This window comes from Bubalus kerabau, chromosome 15, assembly GCF_029407905.1.
Source record: "Bubalus kerabau isolate K-KA32 ecotype Philippines breed swamp buffalo chromosome 15, PCC_UOA_SB_1v2, whole genome shotgun sequence".
Classification (NCBI taxonomy): domain Eukaryota; kingdom Metazoa; phylum Chordata; class Mammalia; order Artiodactyla; family Bovidae; genus Bubalus; species Bubalus kerabau.
This window is the reverse complement of record NC_073638.1, coordinates 49,620,727-49,638,938: the sequence shown is the minus strand read 5'-3', so window position 1 is coordinate 49,638,938 and position 18,212 is coordinate 49,620,727. Positions and strand designations below refer to the sequence as shown.

Here is an 18,212-nt window from a genome sequence, read left to right as displayed (position 1 = left end):
CACAAAATGTAGAGATATTCATTGTCATGTTCATAAGAACTATGATTATTCTACAGCAAATTTCAGAAGACTATCATGGAACGTAGATTAGAAAAACTCAATTCTCACCTTTATGATTAGCAAGACATAAGTTCTTTATATTCAAGCCCTCAAAAAGAACAAAAAGTTATAGAAAATAGTACTCAACGTGTAAATGGTTGCACAAATAGGAACTAGCATATTGTGTTGTCATTATAGTATTCTTACTGATAAAAACAAAGAGTTGCACTACATTTGCAGAGAAAACCACTTCTTCATCCTGCTTCGAATCTGTTGGGTCTTTACACTATAGATTATTGGATTCATCATGGGAGGAAAGAGAATATAGATGTTGCCCATAAGGACATGAACCAAAGGTGAGAGATGCTTTCCAAAGCGGTGTACCATAGTGAGACCAATGATGGGAATGTAGAAAACCAGAACTGCACAGAGGTGGGAGACACAGGTCTCCAGAGCCTTGAGCCTCTCTTTTCGAGATGCAATTTCCAGCACTGTATGCAAGATGAAAACATAGGAGATGAGAATAAGGACAGCATCCAACAACAAGGTACAAATCACCAGAGCCAGGGCATAGAAGCTATTGAAGCGAATGTCAGAGCAGGCCAGTCGGAGTAGATCCTGGTGCAGGCAGAAGGAATGAGAGACAATGTGGGGTCTGCAGTAAGGAAAGAACTTCAAACGAATGATGACAGGAAGAATAGACAAAGAGCTTCTTGTCAAAATGGTCACCATGAAGCAAATGATCCTGCTATTAGTCAGAATGGATGTATATCTCAGAGGATTGCAAATTGCTATAAAGCGATCAAAAGCCATGGCAAGAAGGACTCCAGACTCCATGAAAGATAGTCCATGAACAAAATAAGTCTGGGAAATGCAGGCATCTAGACCAATCTCCTGGCTGAGCCCCCACATCGTCCCCAGCACCGTGTATACTGTGGACAACCCCATGAACAGGTCAGTGAGGGCCAGCATGGCCAGGAAGTAGAACATGGGCTCATGCAGGCTCGGCTCAGTATGAACCACATGCAGCACCAGGCAGTTTCCCAGGAAAACCACAGCATAGATCGAAGAAAAGGGAACTGAAAACCAGGGATAGTATTGTTCTAGGCCAGGGAACCCCGTGAGAATGAATATCGAAGAGTTGATATTGGAAGCAGAAGAAGCAGACATGAATATTTGAAAAATAATTTCCAAGTTAAAATAAATATTTATTCACAATTTTGTTTAAACTTTCTGCTGCCTATAAGAATAGTCAGATATAACACACCCTCTTGGATTATCACCCAGGGAAAGCTGATTGTAGAATCCCAGGGAGTGTCAACTCTGTATTAGAAGTTACAGCACAAGATGACTTCATAGGGAACCTCCTTGGTATTAGTCTGAGAAGTTAGAGAAGATAATCAAGATCCTGATGATTTTAGGCAGAGTGAGTCATAAACTTCATTCCCTTTCAGTCTCTGAGAGACTAGCAGCACACAAGGCAGGTGACAGTGACTGCAGTTAGTGAGAGCACAGTGCTGTCTGTTCTGCTGCTCCTGAGAAGCCTCTGCACACTCTCTCCATCCCAAGTCCTTGAGCCCAGGCAGTCCGAGTGTTCACATTTATGAGGAAGGAAAGTAGAGGACTGATTGTGTGAGTTCAGTGAACCCATGCTCCTGGGACACCTGTGTCCCCTTGGGTAAATGATGTAAGTGAGAGATTCTGTGTGGTCACTTATAAACTAGTAGTTCCTGGAAATGTGAAGAATAGATGAATAACTGCATTTTCCAGGGAGTCCACAACTCTTTTTTAATCTTCAGTTCAGTTCAGTCGCTCAGTCGTCTCTGACTCTTTGTGATCCCATGAATCGCAGCACGCCAGGCCTCCCTGTCCATCACCAACTCCCAGAATTCACTCAAACTCAACGTCCATTGATTCAGTGATGCCATCCAGCCATCTCATCCTCTGTCATCCCCTTCTCCTCCTGCCCCCAATCCCTCCCATTATCAGAGTCTTTTCTAATGAGTCAACCCTTCGCATGAGGTGGTCAAAGTACTGGAGTTTCAGCTTTAGCATCTTTCCTTCCAAAGAAATCCCGGGGCTGATCTCCTTTAGAATGGACTGGTTGGATCTCCTTGCAGTCCAAGGGACTCTCAAGAGTCTTCTCCAACACCACAGTTCAAAAGCATCAATTCTTCGGCACTCAGTTTTCTTCACAGTCCAACTCTCACATCCATACATGACCACTGGAAAAACCATAGCCTTGACTAGATGGACCTTTGTTGGCAAAGTAATGTCTCTGCTTTAGAGGAACATAATGGTATGGACTGAAAATTAACACTTACTCAAAAGGAGAAGGCAAAACATTAACATTCAATAGGAAAATAGAATATCAGCATTCTGAAGCATTTTTCTTGACTTGTTTTCACTTTGAAATAAGAAATGTTTTAGTAAGTCTTATTTTTTGTTTTATTATTTACCTATTCATTATTTATTGCTTACTTATTATTTATTACTTTATTCTTAAAGAGATGGGAATACAAGACCATCTTACCTGCCTCTTGAGAAATTTGTGTGCAGGTCACGAAGCAATAGTTAGAACTGGACATGGAACAACAGACTAGTTCCAAATAAGGAAAGAAGTATGTCAAAGCTGAATATTGTCAACCTGCTGATTTAATCTACATGCAGAGTTCAGTTCAGTTCAGTTGCTCAGTCGTGTCCGACACTTTGTGACCCCATGAATTGCAGCATGCCAGGCCTCCCTGTCCATCACCAACTCCCGGAGTTCACTCAAACTCACGTCCATCGAGTCGGTGATGCCATCCAGCCATCTCATCCTCTGTCATCCCCTTCTCCTCCTGCCCCCAATCCCTCCCAGTATCAGAGTCTTTTCCAATGAGTCAACTCCTCACATGAGGTGGACAAAGTAATGGAGTACATCATGCAAAATGCAGGGCTGGATGAAGCACAAGTCAAGATTGCCAGGAGAAACAGCAATAACCTCAGATATGCAGATGACACCACCCTTATGGCAGAAAGCAAGGAAGAACTAAAAAGGCTCTTGATGAAAGTGAAAGAAAAGAGTGAAAAACCTGGCTCAAAACTCAACATTCAGAAAACTAAGATCATGGAATCCAGTCACATCATTTCTTGGCAAATAGGTTGGGAAACAATGAAAACAGTGAGAGACATTATTTTCTTGGGCTCCAAAATCACTGCAGATGGTGACTGCAGCCATGAAATTAAAAGGCGCTTGCTCACTGGAAGAAAAGTTATGACCAACCTAGACAGCATATTAAAAAGCAGAGACAATACTTTGCCAACAAAGGTCCATCTAGTCAAAGCTATGGTTTTTCAAGTAGTCATGTATGGATGTGTGAGTTGGACTATAAAGAAGGATGAGCACCAAAGAATTGATGCTTTTGAACTGTGGTGTTAGGGAAGACTCTTGAGAGTCCCTTGGACTGCACAGAGATCCACCCAGTCAATCCTAAAGGAAATCGGTCCTGAATATACACTGGAAAGACTGATGCTGAAGCTGATGCTCCAATAATTTGGCCACCTGATGCAAAGGACTGACTCAATGGAAAAGACCCTGATGCTGGGAAAGATTGAAGGCAGGAGTAGAAAGGGACACAGAGGATGAGATCGTTGAATGGCATCACCGACTCAATGGACATACGTTTGAGTAAGCTCTAGGAGTTGGTGATGTACAGGGATGCCTGGTGTGCTGCAGTTAATGAGGTTGCAAAGAGTTTGACATAATTGAGAAAGTAAATTGATTTATTTTTCTCTAAATTTCTTTATTTTTTTTAGTTGATCTTTCTTCTGAACTGTAGCTAAATATGTCTCCTTTTTGACAGGCATAATAAAGAGAACCATATAATAAAATTTTTTGAAAATATGCTATAATAATGACACACATATGGGCTTCACAGGCAGCACTAGTGGTAAGAATACACCTGAAATCCAAGGGACATGGATTTGATCTCTGCATGGAGAAGACCCCCTGGAGGATGAAATGGCAACCTGCTTTGGTATTCTTGCCTGGAAAATTCCTTAGACAGAGGAGGCTGGCAGGTTACAGTTCATGGGGTTGCAAAAAGTAGATAAGACTGAGCACATACACATATTGCTAAAACATTCAATTAGGGTTAATTATACTTAGTTCATCATGCACTTATCTATGAAATACTTAATTTATTTTCTTATCTTCATATGTGTATAATTATTGTCAAATGCTGAATGTGAAATTTTAGATAACTTTTATTCAATTTGTTCCTCTGAGACAATTCAGTAAATCTTTTCTTGTTTAAAACTTTCAAATACAGCACACAAAACAGTTGTCCTGATTCATTTAGAGTAAGTTTCTTATCTGATGTCTCATGATCCTCAAATTCCTTAGTATGTGTTTTCTACAAATAATGACAATCTCCTAATGACAATAATACAACCATCAAATCATGAAATTAACACAGACACATTACTACCATTGAATTTGTAGAACCCAATTTAACTTTCTCCAATTGTACCTTTAATGTAACTTTTATTAAAAAAATTCTGGTTCAGAATTATTTGTGTTAGTATTAATAGTTCTGTTATTTTAGTCTTATCTCTGATACTTCCTCAAAATTGTCTTGTTTTATATGACACAAACTTGAACATCACAGGTCATGTATTTTGTAGAATGTCCCTCAATGGGGTTTGTTTGATGGGTCCTCATGGTTAGATTCCAATTATGCAGGAATGCCATGGTTGTCAGTCTCTTTTCTTCCCATGCATCTGTTTCAGGTTATGCCTGAATTTACCCCATTGTGGATGATTATCTTGTTAGGTGAGGTCAGCCAGGGTTTGTTCCTATAAAGTTACATATTTTCTTTTGTCATTTAATAAGTATTTTGGGGGAGAGAATATTCACTATCATTATTTTTATTGTTCAATTTAATGTTGATTTTATAATGTTCCAGATTTGGCCAGTTGGGGGCACCATAATCTGGCTTTGGCATGCTTTTGACTTGTGTTCATTATTCTTGGAGCACTTCTTTGGTTTCTGGCACAACAGTGTATTCAATGTACTTTCACTAACCTGGCCCTGGAATCATCCATTTTCTGAAAAAGTTATGGCTCTTTTTCATACAGATCACTATTCAGAAGCTGAGATTTGCATTCTAGACAGGTCAGTTCTATTGGATAAACCCTGCTCCTATTGGTTCTTTCAGGGGCGTTAGCTAGGTATTAAATCTACCTACTTATACTGAAAACCTTGAGTCCACCTTTATACAGCTAATTCTCATTATTCATGGTAGTTGTGTTCTATAAAGTTGCCACATACACTGAACTGGTGACCACATAAATACTGTTTCTAGGGGAAATACAAGGGTAGATTTCTACAAGTCTTGGTCACAGCATCTTTGTATTTTTTTTTGCTTTTGACAGCTTTGTGCATATAATAGCATAACAGAACTACTGTTATGTTATATAGATTCACTTGCCCATGACTCTGTAAGACAAGCCAGTCTCACAAACACTGAAAACTAGTTCATGCACAAAACTCTTTCCCTATATAACACTTAGCAGATATTTAAAAAATATCTTCCTGATTCCTGAGAGATCACGTGTCAGAGCCCTGTGTCCGACACAATGACCAGCACCTCGGCTCCAAGCTTACTTTCAACATTCAGAGGCCCAGTGGCCTCCTCTCCATGCTACCACGGGTCACAATGTGAGTGAAAACATTTCAAGCCCAGCAGTCATGGGACTTAAAGTGCACTGGAGCAAGAGGCCAGTGCATGTTGGCAGTTCCAGGGAGAGCTCTGAGGAGTGGCCTGTAAGGGATGCCAAGAAGCTCTTTGAGGTCAAGGATTCCACCAGAGTTCTACACTGTGCTTTACTAAGATAAGCACTGGGTTTTCTATGAAACTGGATAAGATTCAAATCCCATATCTGTCTTCTATGAGTCTGTGACCTGAGGAACTACCTGCATCATATATCAATAAGCTCAAGCCCTGAACCACTGGAGTGGGAACACTGACTCAAAGACTCTAGACTACCAGAGAACTAATGTCAAGGAGTATCAGATAGCAAGAACTCACAGAAAGGAAACCATTTGAATACAAGACCTGGCATCAGCCAACCACCAGTAGCACCCTGTGCAGGAGGCCTCATTTAAACAACAAAAAAAGCAAAAATACAAACCCAAGTATCAGCAGACAGGATTACCACCTCACTCAGCCTTGCCCATCAGAGGAAAATCAAACAAACAAAAACTCAGCACAAGTCTCACCCTATATGAAGCTTACAAAAATGACTGGACCAACTTTAGGAGGGCAGAAACCAAAGGAAGAAAGGATTCAACCTTCTTCAAGGAAAGAATTCAACCTGAAGCCTGGGAAAAGAAGACCTCAAACATAATAAATTAAAAAAAAAATAGTGACAAGGAAGAGAAATGCTACACAAATGAAGGAACAACTAGAAACACAGAAGTTCAAATAAATGAAGAAGAAAGAGGCAACCTACCTGAAAAAGAATTCAGAATAATGATAGTAAAGATGATCATAAACCTTGAAAACAAAATGGAGAAAATGCAAGAATCAATTAACAAAAAACTAGAAGAATTAAAAACTAAACATACAGAGACAAACAACACAATTACTGAAATTAAAAATACTCTAGAAGGAATCAATGGCAAAATATTTGAAGCAGAAGAACAAATTAGCTGGAAGATAAAATGGTGGAAATAATTTCTAAAGAGCAGAATAAAGTAAAAAGAATTAAAAGAACTTGAGGACAGTCTCAGACCTGTGGGACAATATCAAATGCACCAACATTCTCATTATAGGGATCCCAGAAGAGGAAGAGAGAAAGAAAGGGTATGGGAAAATTTTTGAAGCAATTATAGTTGAAAATTTCCCCAACATGGAAAAGGAAATAGCCAATCAAGTCCAAGAGGCACAAAGAGTCCCATACAGGATAAATCCAAGGAGAAACACACCAACACACACACTAATCAAACTAACAAAGACCAAACAGAAAGAAAGAATATTAAAAGTAGCAAGGGAGAAGCAACAAGTAAAACATAAGGGAAATTCCACATGCTTAACAGCTGATCTTTCAACAGAAACTCTTCAGGCCAGAAGGGAATTGCAGGATATATTTTAAGAAATGAAAGGGGAAAATCTACAACCAAGATTACTGTTCCCAGCAAGAATCTCATTCAAAATTTATGGAGAAATAAAAAATATTTAAGATAAGCAAAAGTTAAGAAAATTCAGTGCCACCAAACCAGCTTTACAACAAATGTTAAAGAGACTTACACAGTCAAGAAATACAAGAGAAGAAAAAAAGATCTACAAAATCAACCCCAAATAATTAAGACAATGGCAACAGGGACATATATATCAATAATTACTTTAAACATAAATGGATTAAATGTTCCAACCAAAAGACACAGACTGGCTAAATGGATATAAAATAAAACCTCTATATATACTGTATACCAGAAACCCATTTCAGGCTTAGAAACACATATAGATGGAAAGTGAGAGGATGGAAAAATATATTCCTTGCAAATGGGAAGCAAAAGAAAGCTGGAGTAGTAATCTTCATAACAGACAAAATGGAACTTAAAATAAAGAACATTACAAGAGATAAGGAAGGTCGCTACATAATGATCAAGGGATCAATCCAAGAGGAAGGCATAGCAATTGTAAATATCTAATTTACCCAACATAGAAGCACCTCAATACGTAAGACAAACACTAGTAGACATAAAAGGAGAAATTGACAGTAACACAATAATAGTAGGAGACTTTAACACCCTACTCATACCAATGTACAATCGTTAAAACAGAAAATTAATAAGGAAACACAAATCTTAAATGGCCCATTAAATGAGATGGATCTCTTTGATATCTTCAGGACATTCCATCCAAATGCAGAAGAATACACCTTCTTCTCAAGTGCACATGGAACATTCTCCAGGATAGACCACATCTTGGATCACAAATCAAGCCTCAATGAATTTAAGAAAAAGGAAATTGTATCAAGCATCTTCTCCAATGACAACACTATGAGACTAGATATTAATTACAAGAAAAAAGCTGTAAGAAACACAAACACATGGATATTAAACAACAGGTTTCTAAATAATCAACAGGTTACTGAAGAAATCAAAAGAGAAATCAAAAAATTTCTAGAAACAAGTAACAATGAAAACACAGCTCAAAACCTATGGGATAAAGCAAAAGCAGTTCTAAGAGAGAAGTTTATAGCAATACAATCCTGCCTCAAGAAACAAGAAAAGCATCAAATACACAACCTACCTTTACACCTACAACAACTGGAAAAAGAACTTAAAAACCCCAAAATTAGTAGAAGGAAAGATCATAAAGATCCGAGCAGAAATAAGTGAAAAAGAAATAAAAGAAACAATAGTAAAGGTAAATAAAACTTAAAGCTGGTTCTTTGAGAAGATAAACAAACTTGACAAACCTTTAGCCAGACTCATCAAGGAAAAAAGAGAGAAGAATCAAATCAACAAAATTAGAAATGAAAAAGGAGAGGTTACAACAGATAATGTGGAAATACAAAGGAGTATTAGAGACTATTATGAACAACTATATGGCAATAAATATAGATAACCCGGAAGAAATGGACAGATTCTTAGAAAAATTCTATCTTCCAAGACTGAACCAAGAAGAAATAGAAATTATGATCAGCCCAATTAAAAGCACTGAAATTGCAGCTGTGATCAAAAATCTCCCAAAAACAAAACAAAACAAAACAAAAGCCCAAGGCCAAATGGCTTCACAGGAGAATTCTATCAAACATTTAGAGAAGAGCTAGTGCCTATCCTTCTAAAACTCTTTCAAAAAATTGTAGAGAAAGGAACACTTCCAAACTCATTCTATGAAGTGACCATCATCCTGATACCAAAAGCAAAAAAAGACAACACACAAAAAAGACAACTATAGGCCAATATCACTGATGAACATAGATGCAAAAATCCTCAACAAAATTTTAGCAAACAGAATTCAGCAACACATCAAAAAGCTCATACACGATGGTCAAGTTGAGTTTATTTCAGGGATGCAAGGCTACTTCAATATATGCAAATCAATGTGATACACCATATTAACAAATGGAAAGATAAAAACCATATGATAATCTCAATAGATGCAAAAAAGGCATTTGACAAAATTCAGCACCAATTTATGGTTAAAACTCTTCAAAAAATGGGCATAGAAAGAACATACTCAAACATAGTAAAGGTCATGTATCATAAGCCTACAGCAAACTTTATTGTCAATGGTGAAAAACTGAAAGCATTCCCTCTAAGAACAGGAACAAGACAACAGGGTCCACTTTCACAAATATCATTCAATATAGTTCTGGAAGTCCTAGCCACAGCAATCAGAGAAGAAATAAATAAATAAATAAAATGAATCCAGATCAGAAAGGAAGAAATTCAGCTCTCACTGTTTGTAGATGACATGATACTGTACATACAAAATCCTAAAAATAGTATCAGAAACTTACAAGAGCTAATCAGTGAATTCCACAAAGTTGCAGGATACAAAATCAATACACAGAAATGACTTGCATTTCTATATACTAACAATGAAAAATCAGAAAGGGAAATTATGGAATCAATCCCATTCACCATTACAACATAAAGAATTAAATATCTAGGAATAAACTTACCTAAGGAGACAAAAGAACTGCATGCAGAAAATTATAAGACACTAATGAAAGAAATCAAAGATGACATAAACAGATGGAGAGATATTCCATGTTCCTGAGTAGGAAGAATCAATATTGTGAAAATGACTATATTATCAAATGCAATCTACAGATTCAATGCAATCCCTATCAAATTACCAATGGTATTTTTCACAGAACTAGAACAAAAAAATTCACAATTTATATGTAAACACAAACGACCCCGAATAGCCAAAACAGTCTTGAGAAAAAAGAATGGAGTCGGAGGAATCAACCTTACTGACTTCAGATTGTACTACAAGCTACACATGTCAAGACAATATGGTACTGGCACAAAAACAGAAATATAGACCAATGGAGCAAGATAGAAAGCACAGAAATAAACCCATGTATTTATGGATATCTTATTTTTGACAAACAAGGCAAGAATATACAATGGGACAAAGAAAGACTCTTCAATAAATGGTGCTGAGAAAATTAGACAGCTACGTGTAAAAGAAAGAATCAGAACACTTCCTAACACCATACCCCAAAACAAACTCAAAATAGAATAAAGACCTAGATGTAAGATGAGAAACTGTAAAACTCTTAGAGGAAAACATAAGTAGAACACTCACCTCCTAGAATAATGGAAATACAAACAGAAGTAAACAAGTGGGACCTGATTATACTTAAAAGCTTTTACACAACAATGTAATATATTGTATATATATAATATGCAAGGTGAAAAGACAACCCTAAGAATGGGAGAAAATAGTATCAAATGAAACAACTGAGAAAGGATTAATTTCCAAAATATACAAGCAGCTCATACAACTCAATATCAGAAAAACAAACAAGCCCATCAAAAAGTGGGAAAAAGATCTAAACAGACGTTTCTCAAAAGAATACCTATAGATACCCAACAAACACATGAAAAGATGCTCAACATCACTCATTATTAGAGAAATGCAAATCAAAACTACAACGAGATATCACCTCACACTGGTCAGAATGGCCATCATCCAAAAGTCTACAAACAATAAATGCTGGAGAGGTTTTGGAGAAAAGGGAAGGCTCTTGCACTGTTGGGGGGAATGTAAATCAATACAGCCACTATGAAAGACAGTATGGAGATTCCCTTAAAAACTAGGTATAAAGCTACCATATGACCCAGCAATCCCACTCTTCGGCATATACCCTGAGGAAACCAGAATTGAAAAAGACACATGTATCCCATTGTTCACTGCAACACTATTTACAATAGCTGGAACATGGAAGCAATCTAGATGTCCATCAACAGATGAATGGATAAAGAAGTGTGGTACATATACATAGTGGAATATTACTCAGCCATAAAATGGAACACATCTGAGTCAGTTCTAATGGGGTGGATGAACATGCAGTGAAGTGAAGTGAAGTCGCTCAGTCGTGTCCAACTCTTTGCAACCCCGTGGACTGTAGCTCACCAGCCTCCCCCGTCCATGAGATTCTCCAGGCAAGAATACTGGAGTGGGTTGCCATTTCCTTCTCCAGGGGATCTTCCCGACCCAGGGATCGAACACAGGTCTCCTACATTGCAGGCAGATGCTTTAACCTCTGAGCCACCGGGGCAGCCCCAGATGAACGCAGAACCTATTAAACAAAGTGAAATCAGAAAGTGAAAGATAAATATCATATTCTAATGCATATATACAGAATCTAGAAAAATGGTACTGAAGAATTTGTTTACGGGCAGCAATGGAGAAACCTAGAGAAGAGACTTATGGACATGGGGAGAAGAAAGGAGAGGGTGAGATGTATGGAAACTTATATTACCATATGTATAATAGATAGCCAACAGGAATTTGCTGTATGGCTCAGGAAGCTCAAATATGGGCTCTGTATCAACCTAGAGGTGTGGGATGAGGAGGAAGATGGGAGGAAGGTTCAAAAGTGAGAGGATATATGTATATCTATGGCTGATTCATGTTGAGGTTTGACCAAAAACAGCAAAATTCTGTAAAGCAATTATCCTTTAATAAATAATAAATTAATTTAAAAAATCTTCCTCTGCTTCCTCATATATAAAAACTATTCTAACATTTAATATTTACCATGCCAAAAGGCCATTTGAAACACTCAAAAATCTTGACCATTAATTTCTTTGGCTTTCAATCACTCAACAATGATGTCCACTATGAATTTTTTTGTCAGCTGTCATCTCATGAATCCACAAATTTAGCTGTTATCCCATTTTCTTCAAGCTTCATGATGCACTACAGATGTTATTATAGCACTTTCTGGAGGGCCCTCATATATGGATGCAGGTATTTTCTCTCTCTTTTTTTTTTCCTGGATGTACTCTATCATGGATTCATTGACTTTGAACTCACAACAGCAGTATGAATCACACTTGAAGAAAGGTTGTGTAACACACACATTTTCTCTGTAAGGCACATCCCAGCCTTCTTGCTGTTATACTAGACAGCATTATGTTTGGAGACATTTCAAGCAGCAAATTTATCATCAAAAGTACAAAAATGTTTAAATGATGGCACGAAATAGATCATGAAGAAGATTATTTACAGTACCAGAGCTGAATCAAGAAAGGAGAGTATTACATCAGGGACATGTATTTACATCAGGAGACTCAATTTTCTCCCTCTCTGAGCATGTCCACAAATAGCCACAAAAGCTCTGAATACTAATTTTGGGTAAAAATTGTCCCCACATCCCCCATTTCTTTTTACTATGTCATGTACTACTTCATCATAATAGTTTTCATTGTTCTGAAATCAGTTTTGTCTGAAAACAATGTATTTAATTCAGATTTATTTTTATCAATGTTCATACAATGTTTTTTTTTTAACCTATGCCTTTAAAGTGGTATCATGTAGACAATATATAATTATGTTTTTAAAATCCGCTCTGACAAGTTATCCCTATTACTTTTGATATTCAGATATTTCACACCTAAAGTGATCTTTAATTTAATTGGATTAAAATCAGCCATGTTTGATATTGTTTTCTATAAGTTATACTTGTTCTACTTTTCTCTTCTTTCTTGTTTTTGTTCCCTTCTTCCTCTCTTTTTTCCCCTTCCCTAGTTTTAATTAAGCACATTAGATGATTCCTTTTTATTTGCTTGCATATCAATTTTACCCATTTTTCATTTTTGTTTAGTGAGTGCCTAATCCAAGTTCACTTTTAAACAGTAATATATCACTTTATGTGCTTCCCTGGTGGCACAGCAGTAGAGAATCTGCCTGCTGTGCAGGAGATGCAGGTTCAATCCCTGGGTCTGGAAGATTCCCTGGAGAAGGAAATGGCAACTCACTCCAGTATTCTTGCCTAGGAAATCCCATGCATGGGGGAACCTGGCAGGCTACAGTCTATGGGGTTAAAAAAGAGTCAGACATGACTTAGCGACTCAATAACATGCCACTTTATGAGTACTGAAGGTAACTTACATTAGAATAGTCCCAACTCCCAGTTTCTCTTTTCCATGTTTTATAACATTGCTGTTAATCATTCACTTACCCATATAATCATAAAATAAATTCCTACAACTATTTCTTTGAATAAATGGTCATCTGTTACATCAATTAAAAATAAAAATAAAGTATCCAGCTTCAGTATTCCATTTCTGATGCTTTTTTAATGTGGATCTAAATTTCTGACAATATCATTTTTCATTATGCTGAGGAACTTTTTAAAGTAATTCTTGCAGTGTCAGTTTATTACCTATTGATTCTCTGTTTCTGCACACCTGAGAAAACATTTCTTTCACTTTTGAAGGATAATGTCACTACATGTAGAATTTAGACTGTTTTTTTTTTTTCCTTAGAACACTCAAATATTTCATTCCACTCTATTCTTGCCAAAGTGTTAAATATCTACCATATGATCTAGCTATTTCATGCCCAGCTATTACTCAAGATCAAATGCAAGCTTTGGACTTTACAGTCTAAAATGCATGACTTATATTTTATAGAAAGACATAAAAAGTAAAAGTATTGAGAATGTCAGAAAAGTTAGAAAGCTTTTAACAGGATAAAGAGATACATGAACATAGAGAAGAAAAATAAAGTACAACTAAAATCAGTAAATAATTTATTAGAAGCTAAGCAGTGTGGAATACACCACACAACAGTTCTGATTCCACTTATTTTGTCAGATTTATTTTGGCTAACTTTATTTTATGCAAAGTTAGGTTACTTTAACAAGTCTATCTCCTTTGGGATCTTATGATACTTTGGTGATAGTAAAATGATCAGCTGTTCTACCCAAGAGAAAAATTACACATGCATTTTACATTTTCCCAGTGGTGTTGCCAGCCATGGCAGCAGTATGCTCCTGTGGCCATATATTATCTTCCTTTAGAAATAAACAGAGATCCCAGAAGTGTATCCCCAACCAAGTCCCATGAGCCTATTAACATTATTGTTTCTGCATAAAACCCTCTAGTCTTCTGACATTCTTAGTCACTAGCACTGGAATAGCTATGTTTAGACAACTGGTTCTTGATCTAAAGAATAATGAATCAGGCCTCTACTTTGCGGAGTTCATGATACTCGAGGAAACTGTATTATATTTTCTTCTCAAAAGCAGACAAACATTACTAGAAATTAAAGGGTCATAAAGTGATCTAATTTTTAATACCTCTCTAGAAATATTTTAATCCTCTATTAATGTCTGCTCTCTCTATCCTGAACTTCAATAGTTCCAGATTTACTCTCACTGGTTTTCCTGGCTTAGAAGTTGACTATCTCTGGCTCTCCATCCCTTTTGCCTCCATTTATGCTATGGTTTTCCTGGGGAACTGCATGGTGCTCCATGTGATCAGGACTGAGCCGAGCCTGCACCAGCCCATGTTCTACTTCCTGGCCATGCTGGCCCTCACTGACCTGTGTGTGGGGCTGTCCACCGTGCACACAGTGCTGGGAATCTTATGGGGGGTCATTCAAGAGATCAGCCTGGATTCCTGCATTGCCCAGTCCTATTTCATCCATGGTCTGTCCTTCATGGAGTCCTCTGTCCTCCTTACTATGGCTTTTGACCGTTACATTGCCATTTGCAACCCACTACGCTATTCCTCCATCCTAACTAATGACAAAATCATGAAGATTGGGGTGGCAATCTTATGTAGGAGTTCTATGCTCATACCTCCAGTCATTATTCGCCTAAAGTTCTTAAATTATTGTCACCCCCACATCCTTTCTCACTCTTTATGCCTGCACCAAGACTTAATTCGAATGGCCTGTTCAGACATTCGCTTCAATAGCATCTATGGTCTGGCCCTGGTGATCAGCAACTTGTTGCTGGATGCAGTGCTCATCATTATCTCATATATCATGATCTTGCATCCGTCTTAGCAATTGCATCACGAGAAGAGAGAGTCAAGTCTTTGCAGACCTGTGTATCTCACATCTGTGCTGTTTTGGTTTTCTACATCCCAATCATTGGTCTGACCATGGTTCATCGTTTTGGCAGACACCTCTCACCCTGGGTTCATGTTCTCATGGGCAATGTCTATATCCTTTTCCCGCCCTTGATGAACCCCATTATTTATAGTATCAAGACTCAGCAAATACGAAGAAGAGTCCAGAGATTGTTTTACTTGAAAAAATGTAAGTCTTAATATCAAATGTGAATGTATTTAAAAGTCAGCAAAGGAGTTCAAAAGGGTAAGAGTCAGTGAATAATTAAAATATGTTTAATGACTTTCATTTGAATGAGGCTTTCCATTTTACAAATACTTTCCTCTGCATTTTCCTTGAAACTATCATATCAGTGAAATTGACATGAGTTATGCTGTCAATGATTTTTGTATATCTGAAAATACATATATAATAGCTTCTGAATCATAATAAGGTCTGAGGCAGATTAGCTATTAAAATTCATCTCACTATGGCCAGTTTGGGATTCATTCATTATAAAAAGGCACATTTTGCTGATTAAAATCCCCCAAGTAATTACTTAAGGACCAAAATTTATCTTACTCAAATTCTCCCTACTGTAAATGACATTCTTGTTTATTGTCTACCCATTTTCCCAGTTTAGTCCCATGGCAATATAACTAAATAAGCATAATAGAGAATTTGACCTTTTTGAATAAATTTAAAAAGCAATGAAGCAAGCAAACAACAAAAAATTAATCTTGATGCTTTTTGCCCATCGGCCAGTCTTCCCCACTCCCACCCTACTGAACTGGAGAGAGAGACAATCAGTAATTTCCAGATTAGAAAAAAAAAATATACTTTTGTGATTAGTTTTATTTTCTTAATCCAGGGAACAATACAAATAGCTATTCCCCTTGAAAACCATTTGAAAATGTTTCCTATGAACCCATAGATCATTTATATCCAATGGGGAGAGAATGTTACTGTGATCAAAGAAAAACGTTTCTAATTTATCTCCCCATCAAGACTCTGTGGTAGATGCTATTTTCTAATACATATATGATTTGTAGTTTAAAACACACAAAGATTAAATGATACATCAAATTTTTAGGTGGTAGTAGGTGATATGACTTCAATATATTCTCTGTTTTATTTTCAAATCACATGAAAAGTCTTTCCTTCCTATCTCCCCTCTGTACTTTTTAACATGAAGTTTGTTAAATGGTTCCACAACCATCATAAACCTTTCATAAAATAAAAGTGAGCAAGAACACAAATAAATCATGGATAGCAAAATAATGCACACATTTGGACTCTTGGTATGTGTAAATTTCCTTACATTATTGTTGCAAGGATATTTATATAATCTACTTGATATGTTTAAGGCATGTTTTGTTAATGCATACTTTCAAATAGTAGTTCACTCTGTTTAGATGTATGTACGTGCACTGTCTGATAAATTCTCAAAAATATTTACAGTCATGAAATCACCACCAAGATATGGAAATCAAGATATGGAAATTTCCATCACCCCACAAGTTCCTTTTATCCCTTTGCAGTCACTCTTCTCCCACAGCCACAAATTCTCCACTGCCTCCAAACTAATTTCTATCATAGGTTTTGCCTTTAAGAGAGCCCCTATGTGTGTGCTCAATTGTGTCTAGGTCTTTTGTTACCCCATGGACTGTAGCATACCAGGCTCCTCTGTCCATGGGATTATCCTGGCAAGAGTACTGGAGTGGGTTCATTTCCTACTCCCAGAGATCTTCCTGACCAGGGGTTGAACCCTCATCTTCTATGTCTCCTGAGTTGGCAGACAGATTCTTTATCACTGAGCCACCTGGGAAGCAGCTTTTAGAGAAGATCCTGTAAATTGAATCATAAGTAATGTAATCTTTTTGTCCAGATCCTTTCACTTGCAATAATACTTTTGAGGTTCACCTTGTTGTTGTTGCCTGCATCCACAGCTCATTTTTATATTTGAGTTTTATTCCATTGTACTACATAGGGAAAACTATTCATTAATTGATTGGGTTAGCATTTTATAGTTTTGATTTCGAATGAAGCACTTATAAACAGCTACACCAGGCAATTTTAAAAGCAATTCCCTAATATTGTGAGATTTTATTTTTAACCATCACAATAACAATTATAATGGTCATAAAATAATAATTAGGTTCTATTTATCAGATTCTTATTATATGCCAGGCACTGTGGAAGGACACAGTAATGATTCTCACTGTTGATCTTAGAGCCAGTCCATGGGTAAATCATAATCTGTCAATTTTGCAGATGAGGAAATTGAAGTAAAGGGATTTTTTTTTAAATTTTATTTTATTTTTAAACTTTACATAACTGTATTAGTTTTGCCAAATATCAAAATGAATCCGCCAAGTAGAAAATAATTGTGGGGCACTTCAGTTTCACAGCACTTTTACCACTGCCATTACTGTACCGTTTTACATTGCAGTTATCGCCCCATCATTCTATTTGTTTTTATTGTTGGTGGTGTTCATGGTGTGAATTAAAAATGTTAAATTGTGTGTTGCTGTAAATATAAGTTTTCAAATGCATTAGCACTTGAAACAACCATTTAGCAGGCCATTCTTTCATCAGTCAGTATTATGATATAAAAAATTCTAATGTAACAGGTTTTGCACTTTATACTCAAATAATAACATGTGATGAGTTTAGTTTATTTTTAGTCTTATCTGCTCTCAGAGAATTAATGGTTCTTCCACTTAAAATGTCAATTAAATTTCTTGAGTTTAAAAAAGATATTTGCCGTGGTGTCTTATTTTCTGTCAATTGGAAACTGATATTCTCTGCCAGGAAATTTCTTTCTTCCACAGGTCTCTGCCACTAACTGTCACCTCTCTACAAACCCCTCATCACAGTGAGAATTGAAGAGGAAGCTGACATGGCCCTGCTTTCAAGAACTGGATGGGCCTCTTTTCTAAGTCTGTAACACTTGGCAGACCCTTGCTAAATGAATCTTATCTTACCTCCTCACTCTGTATGGAACACTGATTTTTCTCATCCTCTGCTGAATTTTGACTGACTCTCTTCAGTCTAGTTAGTAATCCAACTGTAAATGGCTCTTAGTCT

At 36.9% G+C, this 18,212-nt stretch overlaps 1 protein-coding gene and 1 pseudogene across 1 annotated transcript; one reads left to right on the top strand and one right to left on the bottom strand.

Annotated features, from left to right (window-relative positions):
• Positions 1–267: 267 nt before the first annotated feature.
• LOC129628211 (olfactory receptor 51V1-like) lies at positions 268–1,209 on the bottom strand. Its single transcript, XM_055547637.1, has one exon. The coding sequence runs from the start codon at positions 1,207–1,209 to the stop codon at positions 268–270; it is 942 nt and encodes a 313-aa protein (XP_055403612.1).
• A 13,184-nt stretch (positions 1,210–14,393) lies between these two features.
• Positions 14,394–15,343, top strand: LOC129628619 (olfactory receptor 51V1-like; annotated as a pseudogene).
• The last annotated feature ends 2,869 nt before the right edge of the window (positions 15,344–18,212 follow it).

Bases quoted from the DNA above. Each gene is read 5' to 3' on its own strand.
- LOC129628211 (XM_055547637.1), bottom strand. From the start codon at position 1,209: ATGTCTGCTTCTTCTGCTTCCAATATCAACTCTTCGATATTCATTCTC.